The 22,257-nt window shown below is 46.8% G+C and overlaps 1 protein-coding gene across 1 annotated transcript in view; it reads right to left on the bottom strand.

Moving 5' to 3' along the window:
• The window catches only part of ST6GALNAC2 (ST6 N-acetylgalactosaminide alpha-2,6-sialyltransferase 2), a 211,524-nt gene that overhangs the window by 73,696 nt on the left and 115,571 nt on the right, over positions 1–22,257 (bottom strand). The window contains exons 3-4 of the mRNA XM_069654673.1: positions 11,648–11,705; positions 10,640–10,811 (exon numbers count right to left, since the gene is read on the bottom strand). Of these exons, the coding sequence (XP_069510774.1) occupies positions 10,640–10,811; positions 11,648–11,705 (230 nt within the window). The remainder of the gene's footprint in view (positions 1–10,639; positions 10,812–11,647; positions 11,706–22,257) is intronic.

Raw genomic sequence — 22,257 nt, 5'->3', positions numbered from 1 at the left:
GATTAAAGGTTTAAGCCTGTGATCAGCGGATCCTGACTGGCTGCTCCCCCCGCCCCAGGTGCTATCGGCAGTGTTAGAATGCTAGCGGTAAAGGTTCTGCCAATGGCATTGCAGGGCGGATGGGTGTTTGTCTAGAGATAGGGAGGAGGCAGGCAGAGTACAGGTGGGCAGGGCACTTGCCGGAGAAAAAAAAGGGAGGGAATACCAATGCAAACATTTTTTTTATCACCGCCTTTCTAGGGATGGCCTTATCCCATAGAACAAAGGGTAATATACTAAACTTTTTCTTTGCCTTATATCCTGATCCCAGGAATGGGAGCAATGTGACCATGGCATTGAACGTATGGATATGTGTACACTGGATTGCCAGGTGAGTCAGCAGAAAAGCAAACAAGTAGCCGAAGTGGGGGACAGCAGGGTAAGACATATAAGAGCACTGAAGTGCAATAGCCTGGGCGGGGTGCAGGAGATGAGGGAAATTGTGATTGAAATGACGGGTTCCTGGCAACCCTGTTAAACACCCTTACGGCTGCCTGATATTCCGGTGGCACTGGGGTATCAAAAGCCGCGGCAATAAGGGTTACTCCCCCTTTCCATGGAGTCTGATAGATCTCCATGGAAATGCAGACACGGAAGCACCAGCACTGTTGCTAATGGTGCTTCCGTCACAACCATGCCGTTAGGGGTCTGAAAATCCGGCAGCTCAAGCCTGCCGGGGCATCCGTGGCCCCTACTGGCATCGTTGTAGTATGGGAGTCCGGAAAGGGTTTCCGGCATGTTGCTACCGACACCCTTATTTCTGGATCGCCATGCTCGGAATGAGGCCCAGTCTGTGTTAATTATATGAAGATCATTCACTTTCAGGACACAGGGCTGGTGTTTATATTGCGAAGGAAGAGATATTGCAAGAAGCTAAGGGAACAGTGAGTACAAATGATGGGGGCATGGACAGCATTCAGACGCGGAGAGTTTGGCAGAGGGTACATACACTTGTGGCTATGCAGGTAGTTGATTGGACAAAGGAATAGGTTACATAGCGAGATATCAATTCTGCTCACGAGGAGATGTAAAATGATACCCCAGGTCTTTTTAGAGTAGACTGAGTGCACCCTTCACTAATAATGCATCAGATGGATTTCTTGAGTTTGAAACATCAGGGACGCGTGTCAAATATAGAAAGCTGGGGCCAGCATACCATCATCAGGGGAGCAGTGCTAAGGTATTGGAATAAGAGTTGATAAGTTAGGTTCAAAGGCCTTGAGAAGGAGAGTTTAGGGAGAACGCCTGGCTCAGGGGCGGGAGCCCGGCACTGGAATTGCTGGAAAGTGCTAAGGGCAAGGACAGGGATGTCATTTAGGGGTCGCCAGATTTCGCAACTGCGACCTCTGAGGTCTCTCTTGCAACCTCTGTGGTCTCCCATATGACCTCTATAAAAAAAAAAAGCTTTTCTTTGTTTTGTAATGCAAGCTCCTGGGCTGTTTCCAGCACCATGTAGCTCGTTACTTCTGGAGTGTTGTTCAGGCCCCTTAAAAAAGAAGGAAACATAAGAACAGGAGTGCCACAAGTCTAACACTTTCAGCACTGACCCTAAATAAGAAAGAATAGGAACACCAAACAATGTGTCTTTCTGGAATTCTATACAATAATTGCTAGTCTCATTAAAGGTTTATTTCAGGCACACTTCAGTGGGTGAGTCACTGATTTAGTCTGTTCTTAAATGCCTCAACTCAGCCTTTCATCCTCTGAGGTCGATAAATGAGTACCAACACAGGTTGGGTGATATTGGGTGTATATTTTTTCTATATAAAGCGCTTAAGCGTATCATTTGGTCATGGACGTCTGCTTGCATTCACAGTAATATGGGCCTATACACACTGATCTTAACGATACATATGGCGATCCATTCTTGTATGAAATGTACATCCATTATAGTGATATTGTAAGCATATTTTTCGTAGTGTACAATGCTATGTGATGCCACGTCCTGTTTTGTCAACAGGTGAAAAGTCATGTTCCATCGCTTCCCGTGATGTCACTTCGGGGTGGGGTCAAATGACATCACTTCCTGTGATTTCATTAGGGGTCAAGGGTCATGTGATGTCACTTCCACTACTCTGGCATTTTGGTGAAATGACGTCCCTGGGCCAGGAGACAAGAATCTCACAAGGAGAAGAAAGCCTGGCTTAGGGGTGGGATCCCCGCACTGGAATTGCTGGAAAGTGCTAAGGGCCAGGAGACAAGACGCTCACAAGGAGCAAAGTCTGATGGCAAGAATGGGGGGAGGGTAGACTCAGAGAGACGAAGGAAAGGAGCATCACACTGGGGCAAGGAGACTGTACGCCCACCAGGTTGGGCTCTTGTAATGGGAGAAGTGGGGTTTTGAATATTTCTTGGGGATTGGGTGGATGTTGTGGGTGCTCCTGTCGAGTGAAGGCAATATATTGCAATCTCAGACATATCTTTCAGAGAAACCTTTTCCAAAAATCAACAGTGCCGCGTCGTCTGGGCTATATAGGCGAGGTAAGATGTGCTGCCCTCCTCCGAGCCCTTGTGGGCAGGAATGTGCATCATGTCAGCGCCCTAGAAGTAGCCACAAGTTGGCTTTCAGAAGATTGGCAGCTCTCCACAATGGTAGCTTTTGTTCTAGCTTCTTGTTTTTCAGAAAGTTAATAATCGGGCAGACACTGGTGGCCTTTATGCACCAGAATGCTAAAAGATCAGGCATCCCGTCCATCCTCGCCCATTCATCCCTGCCCCTCACCAGACCTCTGATTTATTAGAAGATGGGCCTCCAAACAGGCCCATTTTAGGGGGCCATGGGGCACACAAACAATTGCGGCCACCCAAAAGTAACACAATAAGCGGTTAAGGACTCCTCTTTCCCCCCAGCCCCCATTCATCACACTCACAGCTCATACGTTGATGTGCTGCCTGGCAGCGATCACAACACACATGGGTGCTCCCTTCAAGTCCCTTTACTGCCTCCTTCCTTGCTGGAACCAGAATAATAAACAAGTGTCATTTCAAGGATAGCATAAGCAGCGCACAGGAAGGGGAAGTGACGTTGTGATCTCGCATTGATGCAGGACAAACTTTAACAGTAGCAGCAGCAATGGGAAAGGATGACGTGCAGATACAGGATACAAGCCAGTGTCCGTGTGAAAAAGGAGCAAATTTCCAGGCACAGCACTCCGGTGAGCTGCCTCGCAGAACGTGCGCGTGCTTACAGACTCGGTCTACCACGAAGGTGCATGTACCCAAACACAGACTGAGGTCAGAAGAGGGCCACAGGTTTCCAAGTGGAACCACAAGTGAGCTGAGGAACACATGATTTTTGGTGTGCTATATTTCAGTGGTCACTAGTATTAACACGAAGCAACTCTATAGCCAGTTAGACCACGAGGGAGGCTCTTTCAAGCGTAGTCCGTGAGAACTAAATCACTCTTAGTGGTCGTCAATTTTGAAATATTTAGGGACAGACAATTGCGACAGGTTAGGCATGAAGAGATTGAACGAGTGGTCCAGGATCACTTTAGTTAAATGGTGAAACTGGGATGTGTGCCCACACTGCATTGCAGCACTTGACCACATTGTTTCCCAGTTCTTGTTGTGTAGCAAGGTGCAATTATTTGTAAATGTCTGACTTTCTTGCACTCAAATAATAACTTCTTTTATAATCCTGACTTAGTACACTTATCACATGTGAACCCAACAGGATGTTAGGCCAAAGGAGGAGGATTCTGCTGCCACTGTGTTCCTCTTTCACCTCACGTTTACCTCCTTCATCAAGTTGCAGACTGTTATTCATTGAGTGAAGAACGTGTGGAATTGTAGCAAAAAGCACACCATGTGTTTTTTCCTGTCAAATAAGTACACATAACAGTGAGCTAGAGACATTTGTCATGTGGTCGCCTTCTCCCGTCTAGGAACCTTTCCACTCAAATTACCCACAGGAAAAGGATGAGCATATAATGGGTTAAGCAATGCTTCCGGGATGTTAGAAGGCTATCCTTTTCTCAGCAGAGAGTGAAGTGCTATGTAGTGAGAAAAGATGATTTGCCCAAGATCACAGCAAACATGTTTGTGGCAAAGCCGGGATATGGGCCTCAACTTTGGTTCCAAAGTTTCGAATTTGGCTGCCTAATCACCTCACCTGACTAATGCTTTCTAATCTTCGTGTGGGGGTGGTCGCCCAGTGTTGTAGCCTTGGTTTGAAGGGATCAAGCTCTGGACCTGCACCACACTGATGCAATGTTAGTTTTTATAACGAGCATATCCTGGTGTATGCATATTTCACATCTTCGTAGTTATTAATATCACCAATGGTTGTATCAGACCCAGAGAGAGGCTTAATCAGTCTTGCAGGGAGTTGACACTGCAACATGGCATATGAGCACAGTTCTTTGCAAGGAGGGCATAATAATAATACCTGAACCTCTCTGGCACTGAAACTTATTAATATGCATTTCAACTTTGGTTATTGGATGTGACCAATATATTCCCCAAAGAATGGTGCTAAAAGAGTTACGCTATAGTTAACTCACAAGCTGTATGTACTTCGGTGAACACAAAACGCAGCACAGGATTAATTGATCAGATCAGACCTTGGTTGTCAACAACAGTCAGGCGATCTATTCAGAACCTCAGCAGCCCACTGGATAGTACTAAGGTATTTTATTTATTTATTTTATGTATAACATTTCAGTAACGACAAAACCCAAGTGCATCACTGCGTTTGGTACAAAAGCCAGAAGTAAAAGACGCAGATCATGAAGTCATTAGTTGTGTTAACAGTTGGTTTAGGTATTAGTTGTATTATTTGAACAACCACGTTTTTACAAGCGTTTCTAAGGCAGTTTAGGGTTGCTCTGACTGCACTGATGGAGGCAGGAAGAGAGGTCCAGAGGGATGGAGCAGTAACGCAAAAGCTGACGCCTCTGGCTCTTTTGTTCTTGAAGTGAGGGATGATCAACGAGATGCTAGCGCTGGATCTTAGCGTGCGTACCAGGAGTTTTTGTGTAATGCAGTTGTTGTGATAGAGGTGCGCTTCCTTGTAGATACATCGGTGAGCAATAGAGCAGGTTTTAAAGTCAACATGAGCTTTGATAGGTAGCCAGTGAGCCTCAAGCCTGGTTGCTGAGATGTGGTCCGATCGTTTTAGGCCTAGGGTGGCACGTAAGGCTTTGTTTCTCTACAATTGTATTTTTGTCAAGTTGTTGGCTGAAGTGCCCATCAGGAGAACATTGCAGCAGTCCCGTTTGGTGAGGATAAGTGCTTGTGCGAGCATGAGGCAGTTGCTTGGTGACAATAATTGCCTGCTCAGGAAGATGAGCCTGGCCATGTATGCTGTGGCTGATCCTAGGGCATTAATATGTCCGTCACTGGTAGCTACGCATCCAGGTGGACTCCCAATGTTTTGACTTATTTTGGGACCGGGATGGATGTACCATCAATGCAAAGGGTAGTAAAGGCTGCATCCAGATTTTTGAGCCGGTAGGGTGACCCAACGGTGAGTAGCTCTGCTTTTTAATTGCTTAAGCATAGGTTATGGGTGGCCATCCAGTGTTGGATAGTACTGTACAATGAGTGAATTGTGGCAGTGCCACGGGGTAATCACCAGTGATAGGGGGTAATCACCAGTGATAGGGGTGAGTATTTGGGGATCATCGGCAAAGTTACTGTAGATGATCCCCAGTGAATCGAGGAGCTCAAATAGAGGCTTAGTGTATGTGTTGTAGACCGTGGGAGATAGGCAGGAGACTTGTGGGACCCCTAGGAGAGCAGGAATGGGGTCAGCTGCTGTCTTGCCAATGAACACTCTAATGGTGCAACCACTGAGGAAAGATTTGATCCATGAAGTGGCTTCAGGCAAGAAATGGAGGTGTTGGCAGAGGATATCATAGTCAACTATGTCAAACGATGCCGAAAGATCTAGTAGTAGAAGGATAGCTAGGTTTCCAGAGTCACGGATGTTATCCATTTGGACCTTCAAGTCAAGCAGGGCTGTTCCGTGCTACGCTTTGGGCGAGTAGGTGGTTATGCTAAAGGAAGTGTTGGACTTCAATGTAGGCAAGGTGGTCAAAATTTTGAGCAGGAAAGTGACAGGGGTAATGGGGATTGAAGGATCTAGTGAGGTTTTTTTAGGAGTGGTGTCATCCACGCTGCTTTGATACTAGTGGGTATATTGCTAGCCTGGAAAGAGGCATTGGAAAATTCGGTGATGACAGGAGCTAGGGTGGGTGCACAAAGCTTCACTTTGTGGGATGGACATGAGTCACTGTTGCAGTTTGAGGGGTTTAGCAAGAGCATGGTAGCTAGGACCTGCTCTTGTGAGACTTGCAAGATGCAAATGTCGGGGTAGATGATGATTGGGCCACACTGAAGTGCTAACAAGCATCCCGCAGAGGGGCTTTGGTTCCAAGCAGAACTATTTTAGCACTAATTATGGTGCAAGTGGTTTCAATTTTAGGTGAAAGGGCTTCTTGTATCGTGGTATACCAGGCTTTGTCCACGCAAGTACCAGCATTACTGAGGATAGGGTTGGATGCCATGTTAGAAATTCTCACATTGTGGGAATTAGTTTTAAGGGTGACTACTGCTTTCTTGTAGGAAAGGGCAGTGGTGGCCAGTGTTGTGCAGTTACTTGGGGAAGGGTGCTTTTTACATACGTGTTCAAGGACCCTTTTGTCCCTTCCTAAGGTGACTAGTTCTTCTGAAAACCAGAGGTTGATAGGTTTGTGGGTTTTCAGTGATTTGGTTTTGATCAGAGCATGCCAGTCCAGGATGTGGAGCAGGCAAGCATGGTATTGGTTGGCCAGGTCCTGTGGGGTCTTGTTTTGGAACCAGGTACTTGGGCTAAGCGAGGCTAGGAGTGTGGGCGTCAAAGTCCCATGTGTCAGTTTGTGGGTATTACAGGCATGACTAGGGTCCAGCGCAGATGTGAGAACTGGGTGGATTGGCGAGGGAGAGTTTGAAGAGGAAAAGGAAGTGGTCGGACCATGGTACTGTGTTAATGGCTGAGATGTCTATGGTGGCATTCACCGTGACAGTCCATCCAGCGTGCGTCCTTTGGAATGGGTGGGCATGTCTATCAGTTGGGTGAGGTTCATGTCTTCGAGTGCTAGCATTAGGGCAGCAGCTGTGGGGTCTGAAGTGCCATTGTATCCAAGATTAAGATCACCCAGTACAATGAGTCTGGTCATTGGTTTCATGGGAGGCGTGATTAAGAGAGGGATGTTGACATAAGGGTGGCTAGGATTGTCGGTAGATCAGGAGCAGGTTTTACGTGGTTTGGGGATTGGTAGTAAGCTTGAGGAGCAGCATTTCATACACTGGGGTGGCAAATATAGGGGAGGATCTGATCTGTAAAGATGAATTGGCTATGAGGCTACACCTCCTCCTGTGGTTTTAAGGACGTCTGCTCTAAGAATAGTATAGTTGGGAGGAATAGCTAAGGAGAGCAGTGGACCAGAGACGTTGTGATGCCAAGATTTTGTGACGGCTAAGATATCGAGATGCTGTTTGAGAATGAGATCATGGACCTCAATAGCGTGTGCTCCCATGGAGTGAACATTGGGTAGAGCACACTTTAGAGCAGCTGTCTGGTTGGCTGGTTGTGTGAGGCAAATGAGGGTGGCTGCATGTTGTTCATCGTTGGTAGGCGAAGGGGTGAGAGAGCAGGTATGAGAGCTAAGTCCTGCCAGTCTAGCATCCCCTAAAGACGGAAGAGTAGACGTGCTGGATGGATAGGTTCTGACCCAGAGCCTGAGTTGACGGGTAGATCCGAAACAGGGCTGGGTAATTCCTATTTTAGAAAGGGACTGTTGTGTGGTATGTGTTTGGCTGGAGGCATGTGTGACAGGTGTGCTAGATGCCACAGTGGTAGCTTGTACTTGCGTGTTGGGGCAGAGGCAGATAAAGGCCAGAGCCAAGGCATGCACGATATTGTTTAGTAGGTTGGTGACTGGATTTAGTCTGTACTGTTTAGGGTTGTATCCTGATGTCTGGGTGGGGCTGGGAGTCAGAGTGGGCAGGCGGTGTGGCGACGTAGGTGCACACGTTTCATCTTGTGAAGGCATCATGGCATCAGACGTGATCAACGTAGAGAAACTAAGCCTAGCTTCAGGTGTGCAGTGCTCTGCATTTTGACTCCAAGTGTGTTGGACCATGCCTCAAGTGACTGGGTACTGAGCTGCATTACCCTGTGAGAGTGCTGGTAGGAAGGGGGAGGGTGATGGGTAGTCAACCCGGCTGGATTGGTGGGGAGGGATGAGGGTACCAAATTGACACGTTGGTTGCTGGCAGGAGTGAAGGCATGTGGGGTATTGCCAGAGGTAGGGGCTGTGTGAAAAAAGTGCTGAAGGGGTGAAAAGGAGTGTGTTATTTGCATTTTGTAAAATATATGCACTGCCTTCTTTCATTAGGCAGACACGAGGGGCTCCTCACAGAGTTAGGGCTCGGGTCAGGGGACCGTTTTGCCCCTCATAAAGAGAGCTGTCTCTCAAAGGCACTGGAGGGGGCACAGCGTTAGCAAAGACATTCTGCTCATCCACTCCTACTGATGAAGGTTTCAGAGGCATAATAGGACCATTTAGTGAAGGGGGCTCAGGTCCGAACTGAGGTGCATTGACAAATCTGCATGCGCGTTCCACTAGCAGGCGAAGAAGGCCTGCATCAGATCAGATATGAGGTACCCTGGTAGAGTGATGTGTATGTCTGGAGAACAGGCATAACTGCAGGTCAGAATTGATGTACGTTGCAGAGCTGTGCTAGTCCCAGAAGACAAATGGTTGCTGCAGGTCTAGCCTGACGTGCATCGTCAGCGCTTGATATAGCGCCTGGTGCTGGAAGATAAGTAACTGGCACAGGCGGCCACTGGCAGACCTCTGCTGGCTCTCACTGCTGGATGGCTGGTGTTGCTCAGCAGGATTGTACTGCCAGAATTATCACTGGGCTGAATAGGTTGCTTGAGTTGCATTGACTGAGCTAATGGAAGAGGCAGAGAATGCACCACACAGGTGCATTGAGGGGACGGCTAACGGTAGTGCAGCTCTGCCCACCATGCCTCTTGTTGGCCCTAGGAAGGCATGTGCATTTACACTGGACAGTATCACTTTACGGTTTCACACTAAGGCACTTCTATCCTGACCTAGAGACACTGGTCACCATATGCACGAATAGGACCGTTGCATTATAGTTGGTTATTTATAACGTGCTTAATACCGAAGAGGTTTCTAAGCGCAGACCCAGGATTCGAATCTGTGTTGCTCTACGTCCACTTGCTTCCAAGACGAGCGTGTTGCCACTGAGGTATACTACCTGTGCCGTGCATTGAGACAGAAGGCGTAACGCTCCTGTAGTGGTGAACCACTGATGCAGGAGCCTCAGTGTGCTAATGCCAGATATCAAATCAAGGACAGAGAATGAATGTGCTGAGATCAGGGCCAGGAAAAAGAGGGGTGGCCCAAACCCCTGGAGTGATAGGGAAGGAGTACTCCCTTGCCCCTGGATGCAGAGTCAGAGAGAAGAACCACTCCCTCACCAAGAAGATGTGAAGGTCCTGTGTTCGAGGTCACTGAGAAGGGCCGTCACCCACACCTAAGGATTTAAATGTACAGTGATCAAGATAAGTCAACAGAACTGCCAGATCCAGATACCACAGAAGACTATCTTTCTCAGCACAGAGTCAGACTGAGACAGAAAAGGGTAGCCTGGGCTCCAATGAAGAAGTACCTGACAAATGCAAACTGCAGTTTATTTTCTGAGACAATGCAAGTGCTTCCAGGAGGCAAATTGTTTGTAAAACGCATTTTATGTGATGTTGCTTGGTATCTGCATAGCGCCTCCTGCTGTTTGTTAGGAGTTTGAAGCACAGTAGGTTGAATGGCCCTTCGTCAGACTGTAGTCTGAATATACATGAGAAAAGGAGCATTGCTTTGCATACAAACAGTAAGTTGTAATGAAAGCAACTGTTTAAGAATTAGCAGTGATGACTTGATGTTGTTTAAGCCAAAGTGTGAAGTGTTGCAGTGCGGTGGGGATTGCTATGTCAGACTATGACAACTGGACCAAATTTTTCGTTGAGACTCATCTGTATTCTATGGGGTTCAGCGCCATAGGAGAAAAGGGAGGTTGTAGATATCAGTGTCAGTAACATCGGTCAAAACCACGAGCTGGGCATTGCACTAACTCATCAAAATGTCTCATCCTGGCTCCCAATATTGGCACAGCAGCATGTTGGGCTGTCCCGGGAGCCATTGCTCTGTTGCCTCAATTGAGCCGTCCCATGATGTGAATGTGCTGTGATATCAGTGTGCGACAAGGGCTAGCCTGTGGTCGAGGTGAGCGGCAACGGTCGGGAGCGGCGTTACACTACTTTAATTTTGTACTGTTAACAGTTAAAGTACCTTTTTTCACATTTCTCCTAACACCCGATAGCAGTTCCAGTTTAAATTAGATGTTTCAACTCAATTGGCTGTCAACCAGCATGGCTGCAACCCTTGAAAATGCGTTTCGCTTTCCTCCCTTCCTACCCACTCTGTCCCCTGCCGGGGTCACAGCTCAACTACTTATTTTGGTACACTTCTACCTCTGCTAGCCCCCTCTCCCACGTGAAATGACAGTTCTATAAGCCACTAACCTGTCTTAGACAGGCCCTTCCATCCATAGGGAGGGCTCAACTTCTGCAGCCGGTCCCAGGACGTGACGTGCTTGTCCCACATCAGCACTGGCACTTCCGGGCGAAAGAGACTCCCAAAGCGACTGTCTTCTTTGATTCTGGACTTCAGGGAATGGAGGCAGGGGGTGTCAGTCTGCGAAGGAAAGGACCAAAAACTGTTACAGCTCAGGATGAAAAGACATGAGATGTGTGTGAGAGATGGGGGAGAGGAGAAAGGAAAGAAGGGTAACAGTGAGTGGAAAAGAGACTGGAAAAGCGGGTAGGGAGGAGATGAGGAGAGTACATGTTGGAGGGAAATCAGAAGAGGAAGAGAGTTGGCAACTGATAGGAGCAATGCAAGGAGCGAGAAGAGGGCCGAATAGACAACATTGCAAAGAAAAGATGATTAGAAAACAAAGAATTAAGTGCTGAGAAGAGGAGAATGGAATCAAGAAGGCGAGGAACTAAGAAGAGAGCATAAAGATGAGGAGAAAGAGAAGAGAACAGAATGGAAGGACGGTGTGCTGAAAGATGAGAGGTGCTGAGAAGGGATGATTTAAAGGAGGAGGAGTAGCCGAGGACAGAACGGAAACAAGAGCAGCTGAGAAGAAGGGACAGGAAAAGAAGAGGAGCTGAGAAGAAGGGATGGATGAGAAGGAGTCAAGAAGAGAAGAGCGACAGGAAGAAGAGAAAATGCTGTAAAGAGTGGGTGGGGAGAAGATGTGTAGCTGGGAAAAGAAAAGTAGGTGCAGAGAAAGGAAGGATGATAAGAAGATGAGCTGTGAGTAATTGAAGGGTGAAGACCTGGGAAGAATGAAAGGGGGTAGAAGAGGATGTGCGAAGAGCATGAGACAAAGAGGGCGAGAAGAGAAAGGTGAAAGGACACGGAAGAAGCGAGAGATGTCTGGGAGGATAGACGAGGAATACTATATTGGAGAGAGGAAGAACCTGTGAGTGTGTAAAGCTGTATTGTGCACTGCCTGCATTTACCTCTTCATGGCTGACATTAGTCTTTGCTGCTTCCGAGAGGTGCCTTTCCCCTTTCTCTCTGCAACATAAAAACACCCTGTTATATGGCCTGCTTAATCCATCTCAGGTACTTGTGAACCATTATGCCTGCCCACTTCTGACATGTTGTGCCCGTTGATTGACAGGAGAGGGAAATGGTGGCCACCCCCAGGTAAATATCCAGTACAACAGAATCAGGGTCCACGGCAGTGCATGTACTCCCATTAAGGTCTCAGAATTTGAACACAGCCAGTGCTGGTCATTGGGCCGGCTCTTGCCGGTTCCGAGATCCGGCATGATATGTCTCCCCAGATCCTGCACCCTGCCTGCCTGCCTGCCTTAGCCCTGACAAGCGTACAGACAGGACGTGACCGGGACATTTGGGAGCAGGACACCTTTCCTGTTTGGTACGCTCAATGAGGGCGCCGAACGGGAAAGGTATCCCGCAAAAAGGAGAAGGAGGATGTCGAGTAGTTCCCGCTCATCACCCTCTTTGTCCTTGAAGCCAGGGCTGGCCAGAGCCATGGCACCCCCTGCTGCTAGGTGTTTTAGATAAATACCCTCCTCCCAGTGCTCCATCAGACCCTGCAGGCCGTGTAAGTGCTGCCTCACACTTCCTGTCTTCAAGCAGAGCATTCAAAGTGGCAGTGATTTACAAGTGATGGCCCATTGTTGATGTGGCTCAGACCTGGAGGTGAACTTCCAGCGATGGCTACTCGGTGGCGTTGTGGAATGTGTGACTTGGCTCAAATGGACTATTCACTTTCCCAAAACCTTTACTCCTGGCACCTCGCATGGCCTGCTTACATTCATTTTGTCATAGAGAAAAACTCCTTCCATTCAACATCCATAGCACGAAAACCGCTGGACGGGTGTGCAACAAATAATAAACAAGCTGGACAGAAAGTGTTACAGATGTGCCTTTTTTTGGCTTTTGCAAATCCGTCTAGTAGTTTTTACAAAAATTGGCAGATAATGGGGTGCCACTTACTCCCACAAGACTTGTATATATCTCCCATGGTGCATTGCAACAGGGAGCCTTTTCAGAAATGAAAAGCCCCAATTTTATTTTTTGCTCAATATCAGCGAATCTCGTGGTAATCCCTGAGAAGCCAAAAAAGTGCTCATAATGATAGTTGCAGATGGGAAAGGGTGGTTTTGTATCAGGCCACACTACCGGGAGGAGGAAGAGAGGGGGAACCTAGAAAAGAGGAGAAGGACACAAGTGAGTGGCAGTGGAGATGGGGGCAAATTTTACATTTTCAAGTACTTTCGGAAATCAGCATACATTGCGACTGCACGGAAATTGGCACATGCTGCATTACCGGAGGAATGATTACTGGGGAAGGTTGCAGTGGGAATAGAGGGTGGCACCAAGGTACCCAGGGATTGCTGGTGTGATACATTTGCATGGGAATAAAAGGAGGGAGGAAAAAATGGAGGCATTGACCAATAGCCTATATGCCTCTCGGCTTAGGCCATAGTCTTTTTAAGCAAGACAGAAGTGAGATCTGGTTACTCTCTAGGGAGGGGGATAAGGGTCATGGGCGATATTTCCAAGACCACGGCCAGTGGCCCTTTGTCTTTTATAATATTTGGTGTAACCGTTACAGTGACCATAGCCAAAGGCCATGAGTCCCCCATTGCTAAGCCCATATATGCCATCACAGCAGGGATTAACTGTAAAATAAACAAAAATCAGTGGGGAATTTCTATGAGTTGGATGGGGACACTACGAATTAAGAGGGTCACCGCTGCCGACACCCCTTGAATTTCATTTTCAACAAAAAGATGCCTAACCTGTTCACATAGCTCCAGTTCAGATTCAATGAAGACACCCCACACAAAGCAGGATTACAAAATTACAGGAAGTTTCACACGTGCATCTAGCAATGTTGTTTATCTGAATATGTGTATGAAAGGCCCCGGGGGTTACTATGTAGGAGAGACTGGCCAGCAACTGCATAAGCAGATTAATCTCAACAGGCAAAATGTTAGGCGATGGAGTGAGGGCACACCCATCAGTGAGCACTCTTGGAACCAAATCACACCCTTGGTGACCTTAAAATTACAGTGCTGAAAGGTAACTTTAGGATAGAAAATGCACAAAACAAAGTATGACTACAAATGCATTGCAGAGTTTTAATACACTGGAGGATGGTTTGAAAAGACATTGCGGCTCCATGAGTCACTAACCCAAATAACAAAGGTCCACCCTTTGCACCAATAGAGAACCAGAGGTAAAACAAGATAGACCTGTTATTTCCAATAACATTTGCTATGGCTCATTACTGACGATTAACTGACACATCCCCAGCCCCATCTGCTTCTCTGAGTCAATGTTCTGTTGCTGGTCCCACTCCTTCCCAAGCAATCCCAGCACTTTTAAAGCCCTGCCCCACATGCTTCGCAGAGGCTGTTGAGTATTCATGTTCCATGTCGGACCATTTTTGCTCTTCTTTATTTCACTCAGATGTAGAGAAGCACCCTCAAGACACATTGGCCCTCATTACACGGACGATGGTTGCCGCCGGTATTTTACCGATTCCGCCTTGGTGAATGGGGGAATTACCGCCCTATTCCAAGGTTGGCGGGGCGGTAATTCCCCATTCACCAAGGCCCTTCCCCATTCCCATTTGAGCCCCTACAGGGCTCAAATGGGAATGGGGAAGGAGCAAATAACGGTACCGCTATTAGCGGTACCGTTATTTGCCCTGAAGTCCCTCAGCGGGTCCCTTCCTTAACGTGTGGTCTGGCCACACGTTAAGGACGGGACCCGCTGAGGGACCTCGTAGTATGGCGCTAAGGGATTACCGGCACCGGTGCCCTTACCGGTGCCGGTCATCCCTTAGCGCCATCCGTGTAATGAGGCCCATTATCCTTTTCACACCAGCCTTCACATGCCAAAGGCCCAAAACATGACTGATGGATCCCCTTCCCAAATGGCGTTCTAGATACACACGCGCAATGCGCAGATGACTATGCCACCACCAATCGTGTTTATCAGGATCAGCACAGCAAATGGCTTGCTCTTGAGTCCCGTCAGGCTCTGAGAGGCAATAGTGAAAATGTGACCAACAGCCTGAATCATTTTCTAAATACAATTGTCCAACAAGTGATGGCTGCTTTTCCTTGCTGAAGCAGAAATGTCACTGGGCATGGTGGGCAACCATCTCAGTGGAGATGGACACGTGATTGACTCTGCCTTAAGCATACCGTCCATCAGTAGGTTTGCACATGCCATGACTGACACTACCCCACCCCCTCACGCCTCTCTAAGAGCAGTCCAGCAGTGTTTCTTTGTCTTGCCTGCTTGCATGTCGTTTGTAGTGCTGCATTTAAATATTTCAGATTGGAATGTGTGGGGGAGCTTCTGAAGTGTGAGGCTCTTTGTGAAGGAACAGCACATCAGAAACAAAGACACAAACAGATCAGACATTCCAGAGGTGAATCCTGCAGCTGTCCCGCTATTCCAAGAGCTTCATGCTTCCTCTGCCTGAGGAAGTCATCTGAACATTAGAAACGCTTGCAAAAGTATCAATCCTGCTGTCTTCTTTGGGATCATCACTTTCATGTTACCCTCTGTCTAACCCGGCACACTCTCTGCACTGTGAAGTATAATTAATATAAGTATCGGATGTTGTTGAACTTGAACAAGAGTTATTTATGAGAAAAAGATTGTATGATATATAGATTTGTCATTTAGTAATAAAGTCGATGTTTTGAATAAAATAATAGAACTGTTAGCACATTGGCTTACATCAGGAACAAGTAACAGATGTGCTAGCTGGGAATCGCAGTAATACTTTGAGTGGAAAATATGTATTTCTTCATGATCTTGCTCGGGCTTGGAGTGGGGGGGGCAAGTGGAACCTTCCTGGTATCCACTGGCATCATAGTTCCCACAGGTGTAGCACTCCAGGCTGGCCGACACCATCCCAGATAGAAATGCAAGAACATGCAGGTGCCAGGTTGCCTCCTCAGACAAAGCTGTTTGGTGTGCAACCAGTCGCACCGGGTATCGAAAGAAATTAATGCCGGCTTGGCATCATTTTCAGCCGTACATCACAGGGAACACATAAAACATTTCTGTTCATTCTAAGTAGTGACTTTCAAGTGATTTTCACCAGTTATGTAAGTCTCATGACTGAGTATGACTGCTTCTCAGAGGTATGGAAAGCTCTGCTAGAGCAACACAAGTGAAGTACGTATGGCTTAAAAGTCAGACAAGCTTTAGACCATGCAGCTAGCTTAATTACCATCCCCCATAAACCCACCTACACATATGCTTCTTCACTTTTTGCCCACCTGACTGAATGGTTATTGAGGGACGCGATGCTGGGAGATGCCATGTTGGACCAGTTTTCACTATTTGGTCAAGCCGGTGATATAGGGCAGTAGATGGAGTTGACAGAAGAATGAGAAGGGCAATAGGGCGCTAGCTCAAGTCAATTTAAGAACAGGGAGGAGATAGGGTGGTAGATGAAATTGATGGAAGACTATGGAGGATAGGCGGTAACTGGAATTGATGGAAAATGAAGAAGAACATAGGGACGATGGCAGAAATTGATGGAGGAATGAGGAGAAAGATAGGGAGATAGCTGCAATTGATGGGAGAATGGGGAGGGAGATAGGGCAGAAGCTGGAATTGATGGAAGAACAGTGAGGGTGATAGGTCGGTAGTCTGAATCGACAGATGAACTCTTCTTTAGTATCGTGTGGACTGCTGAATATTTGAAACAATGTGGGAAGGATCAAGTGAATCTGGGCTGGCTCAAGAGCCAGAAAGGATGATAAAGCACAAGATGGGAGAAGTGTTTGACTCTAGACTTCTGTCCGCACAAAGGATTAAAGGAATGTTTGGTTATTAGATGGTCATGATGATCCTGTGAGGCGCAGTTTCCGAGTTTCCGAGTGAAAAGGGTCTGTGATATGACTGAGAGGAGAAAAAGAGAGAAGGAATGCATGTGAGGCATGTGATTAATAACATGGCTAGGATTTTGGTAAATAAACACGTCTGATTAATATTCAAGGTGCGGGAAAGGGAGTGTGGATGGCCCTGATAGCTGGTGAGGACATCAAGGCACTGTTACAACATGTTACATGAGTTAAAGGAAGGACAAAATTCCAATCAAATGCAGGTAGCGATACTGTTCAGATGTTACACAAAGAGCTAGGTTATTCCAGCTTTCCTGAAGGCCCAGTAGGATTGTTTGGTTTTTAGCATAGGTGGCAAGGCATTCTAGAGCATCCAGCCTTTGTTCGTCTGAAGGTCGGTAGGATAGGTCTGAGAGTCTAGGCCAATCTGGTAGGTCTAGAGGATTGCACTCTTTGAATGTTTCCTGAGAGATATGGAGGAGCGGTTTTGGTGAGACATATAGGTGTAATTGACAGGGTTTTGAATAGTATTTGTTCGCACACTGGGAGCCAGTAAACCTTTTTTCTTATGGTAGAGATGTGCTCTTTTCTCACAATGTTGAGCGCTGCTCGAAGTGCATTATTTTGAATCACCTGCATTCTTTGGATGTTGGAGGAGGAGGTGCCAGCAAAGAGTGCATTGCAATGATTCAGTGCAGATCCTACAGTTGCACGGGCAATTGTCAGACAGGTATACTGTTAAAGGAAAGGTCTGGACGCATTGATACGTTTTGTCGTATATGCGGCAGACATGGCAATGGTGTTCACCTGGCGGGCTAGGGACAGTGAGGCATCCAGAGAGACTACCAGGGTCTTTACTGTGCGAGAGGCTGGGATGGTGTTGCCGTCAATATTGAATGATGCATATTGTGTATTGAGATTCTTCAGCACTGACGGGGAGCCTATCAGGAGGATCTCAGTCTTGTCATTGTTTAGGCAGAGACGATGCATGGTCATCCAGACCTGGATAGTCAGACAGACTGAGTTGAGCTTGGTGGAGTCATCTTGGTAATTGCCAGAGAGGGGGGGCGGAATCTGAGTGTTATCGGCATAATTAGTGTAGGATACACACCGATGGAATACAAAAGGTCAAAAAGGGGCTTGGTGAATATGTTATATAATGTCGGTGAACACACGACCCATGGGAAATTCTGCAGGAGATTGGCGCTGGGGGGGGGGGGCACTGGCCTCTTCTGCGTACACTGTGATGGTTCTGTCTTTTAGGAAAGAGGCAATCCACGCAATAGTTTCCAGTGAGAAGAGGGCTGCTGTAGTAAGATTGTTACAGAGAATGTTATGGTCAACCAGGTCAAATGTTGTAGAGAGATCCAGCAGTAAAAGAAGGGTCAGCTTCCCTTCATCTCTGATTTCATCTAGCTGATTTTTCAGATCAAGCAGGGTGGATTCAGTTCCATGACCTGGGCGGAATCCGGACTGGCGCAGTCAAGGGATATGGTTGGCTTCCAAAATGTGTTGTATTTGGATACAAGCAGCTTTGTCTAGAATTATCAAGAGTAAAGGGACCGTCTTAATTGGTCTGCAGTTGTTGGGAATGGTCAGGTCTAAGGAGGGTTTCTTGATCAGGGCAAGTACCCAGGCTTCCTTGAGCCTGGAGGGGACGACCCCTGAGGAGAATGAAGCGTTAATGAAGAGGGTAATGAAAGGGGCTAAGGCCTCTGTGCAGTATTTGATGATGGGTGCAGGGCATATGTCACCTTTGCATCTGGAGGGTTTTAAGCCTTTTAGGATGGCTTTGACTTCCAGCTCAGAGACATTGGCAAAGTAAAATATAGGCTTGTCTTGCCCAGGAGTGTCGTGTCCACGATGGTAGGTGAGGGTTTACTGTTTCTGACAGAGGTTTGTTTGAGGTTGAGTTTAATTTGTAGGTATCTATTTTATCCAGAAGGGCTTTTTGATTGTTTGAGCACCACACCTCATCTTTGATGAACAGGTGTGGTGCCGAGGATGGGGGATTCCAATTCCCTAAGGATAGTAAAGAGTTTTCTGGTGTTGGATTTGGTGTTAGCTATTCTTGTGTTGTAGGTGGTTGCTTTAGCAAGGAGTGTGGTTTTTTGATACATACTGGCTGCTGTAGAGATGAGCCATCTTCGCTCTTCGGAAGGTAATTGTTTCCACTTTGTTTTAGCTGAGCACTTACTGGCTCGGAGCTCTAGGAGGTCGGGGTGAACCAGGAGTTTTTGTGAATGGCTGGTTTGGTTTTGAGAGGTACAAGAGGGGCTATGGTGTTGATATCTTTTGTCGGTGTTTCAGTATAGAGCTTTGCAAGTAGATTAGGGACTGAGCTGTCGAAGTGTTCAGATTGGAGTGTGTTGAGCAACGGCATGATGTGTACCTTCGTAATTGCGCCTGGCGCTTCTGGACAATGTGGGAGGCAGGGGAGATGGCCGGGGTGTGTTGTGGGCGACCGGAGGGATGGTGAATGCTACCACATAATGGTCGGATCAAAGAAAAGTGCTATTTGAGGTAACGGAGATCTGACAATTGAAGTCCGCTATCCAGTATAGTATACGGCCTCTCTCAAGAGTCTGAAACCTAAGGCGGAGGGGGAGTTGGCTACCGCTGTGGCATTGCTGTTGTTAGGGTCCTTCACAAAGAAGAGGAGGGGGTGATGGACCAGAGCTCATAGGACTGGGACGAGATCTTTTGGTTGTGCTAGTAGGGGAGGAGGCTGGTAGTGCAGGGGGTCTTGTGGTGATCCCCTAATATTTGGTGAAATGGGGTGTTTTGGACTTCCGCCGTGGTTGGCAATTGAGAAGATTTCTGTTAGGCTGGGTCGGCTGGAACTCGATATTGACCAGCACACTATTTGAGAGTATTGGAGCGAGTTGGAGTTTGTGGGGGTAGTTATGGGTTTCCAGGTTATAGACACAGAGGAGTCGGGCAAACATGAGTGTGAGGAAAAGCACTAAGAACAAAGGTGAGCTTCACTAAGAATGTGCCATCAGGAATAGGGATAAAGCTGAGCAGCATGTTACCTCATGTGATTTCCATTTACTGAGCGCCTGTTGACATTAGAGAAGCTGTGTGCTAATGTTCAGAAGAGGGAAGAAAAAGAAGACTGACTACCAACGCAAAGTGTGGTTGCTGTCAAATAGCGGTAGGTTCACATGCATAGGCTGTGAAGTTGGTTTTGATGAGAACGACATGGACTCCTTCATGTTGGAGCGGGAGAGCAGGTGTGATAGTTTAGGCAATTCTTGGTTGAATTCAGGTTTTGGTTAAAGTGATGTGATGTGAGGACTAGTTTGGGAGAAAGAAGCGTTTAGGATTCCATAGACTGATCAAGAATTTTAGGAATGAGAACAATGAATGAAAATAGTGCTTGTATTGGAGCTAATGGGGCATATAAAGCATGTTGTAAGGGGCCAGTATGAGAGGGAATGACAGGGCAATATGCCAGCGGTGATTGGTTAAGAGTATAGTATTAATGATGTTTGTAAAGGGTGGAGGAGGTAGGGTGGGTTAGGAAAGTCGAGTATGGCCATGGGAACGGTATGTACAGATACGGGCAATCGGAGGAGTGCCGGGTGCTGTTTATTGGGGGCGGAGTCTTTGTGAGTTCCCAATCCATGATGGTTAAATGTTCTTTTGTGCTACAGGAGTCAGTATGGGGTCTGTACCTGCCCAGGACACAGGTCTCTAGGAAGGAAACAAGCAAGGATTGTACCTCACTGGTGATCACAGTTATTCCCAATAGAGCTTGAAGGAGGGTGGGGTGGTCGACAGTGTTGAATGCATTTGTGAGGTCAGAGAACACAAACAATTGATAGATGCTAAGTAGTTCATTGAGGACCATCCGTGATGGTCTTGATGCTGTGGATGCGGTAAAACTCATACTGGTAATCATCGACTCCCTGGGGCAGTACTCCTCAATAAACTGGTACATGGGTGGGCGTACTAGGGGTGTGCTGTAGTTGCAGCCAGTGAGTATTGAACATGTTTCCTAACTGTTGCATGGCATTTTTATTGTCATGAAGGCAAAGCCAACAGGTGTATATTCTTACGTGGGGGACTAAAATATATTGGTGCAGCCAGCAGGGACTTGTTTGGGCACAGTGAGCACGAACATTTATTTTTTACACCGGCAGAATACTAGCATATAGTGGACAAAGCCATTATGAAAATGTGCTGGAAATTCCGTTTTTGTCTATTTTCCGACTCATATTTGTTATGCTTATCTTTAGTTTAGCCTTGCTCTTCCAGTAATGAAACAAAGTATGCTTAAACTATTGCTGCAAAAGACAAGTCTCGACCCTACTGTGCATTCATATTTCTAATTAATATCAATTCTGTAGAGTATTTTGGATTTCTTGATCATTACTAGGTCAGCTCCGGAATAGCTAAGAGGACCGAGTGAATCAAATTGGCTGCCCATTCTGAATTGTTACTCATTTCAATGGTCTTCCTATCCAGTTTCTTCTAGCTCTACGTTCTGCAACACTAGGTATCATTGAGCACAATGGCCCTAATTATGAGGTTGGCAGTGACCCGCCGGTCAGGCCTACCGGGGGATCTGTGGCCTCTACTGGCATTATCGCAGTTCAGTGGTCCAGAAAGGGAGCCAGTACCTTGCTGTCAGCACCCTTATTTCTGGACCGCCATACTTGTAATGAGGCCCAATGTCTTATATAGTCCTCTGCCAGAGGCTGGAGACCATAATACTCTACTGGCGGGGCTTATGGACAATCTTTCTAGATGCTCCCGTTCAGTTTTTCTGATCCTATTTCTTCTCACTCACACAGTTGCCTCTATTATTCAACTTTAACATGCAGCCATTGGCTCTTCTCGTCCACTTTGTATTGCTGTTTTTCTTCTATTACAATGACACACAGAGTCTTCTCTTACTTGACCAGGTCATAAAACATAACAAGTTTATTTGTAGAGTGCACGTTGGTGCTATTGACAGATAACAGATGTTTGTTGTTACCCAACTTAATGGTACTCATTTTATCAACCTCGGAAGGATGAAGGCCAGAGTGGACCTGCCAGGATTCGAACCTGTGACCATGAAGTCAAACACAGGCCACTGTAGTGAATGCATTAGTCCACTGAGCCACAGACCTGGGGGGTATTTATAATATGGAGCTCATTGGAAGTTGGACGAATATCCTTTGACGTAAATTTAACATACACATGATTGAGGTCTTGTTGGTTGGTTGCAGTGCAGAGTTCTGGATTCCCTCCAATGTCTGTGATCATGCTCTGAAATTTGGAAGTTAAGCTTGACTTTGACCTGTCGCTTGCCCAACCAATTCGGGCTGTGGCTAGTTGCTGTTTTTTCCACATTAAGACCCTCAAAAGGAGGCTTCCTTTTCTTTCCTCTTAATTCTATGCTTCCATAGTATGTGCGAACACATCTTCCCGGCTGGATTATGACGGATCGTTTTATCTGCATCTGCCTTCCCTTCTGCTCCTTTATTACGTTGTGATTCTTTATACTGTGCACAATTACCACCGCAGTGGATTCCCAGTGCCGGAACATGTCCTACAAAGTGATTTGGTGGCTACAATTGTTTCAAATATGTGGCAACTAGTTTGGTTACCGGTGCCTGCCACACTAACACATCAAACCCTTTTGTCACAGTGTCCATTGGTGCCCAGTTAACGTACACATGTCAATTAAAGGTCTCAGCACTGATGGCCACGTTTCATCT

Source organism: Ambystoma mexicanum, chromosome 3q (genome assembly GCF_040938575.1).
Source record: "Ambystoma mexicanum isolate Mex_15411 chromosome 3q, UKY_AmexF1_1, whole genome shotgun sequence".
Lineage (NCBI taxonomy): Eukaryota > Metazoa > Chordata > Amphibia > Caudata > Ambystomatidae > Ambystoma > Ambystoma mexicanum.
Note: the sequence above shows the minus strand (reverse complement) of the source record. Positions and strands in the feature narration are given on the sequence as shown.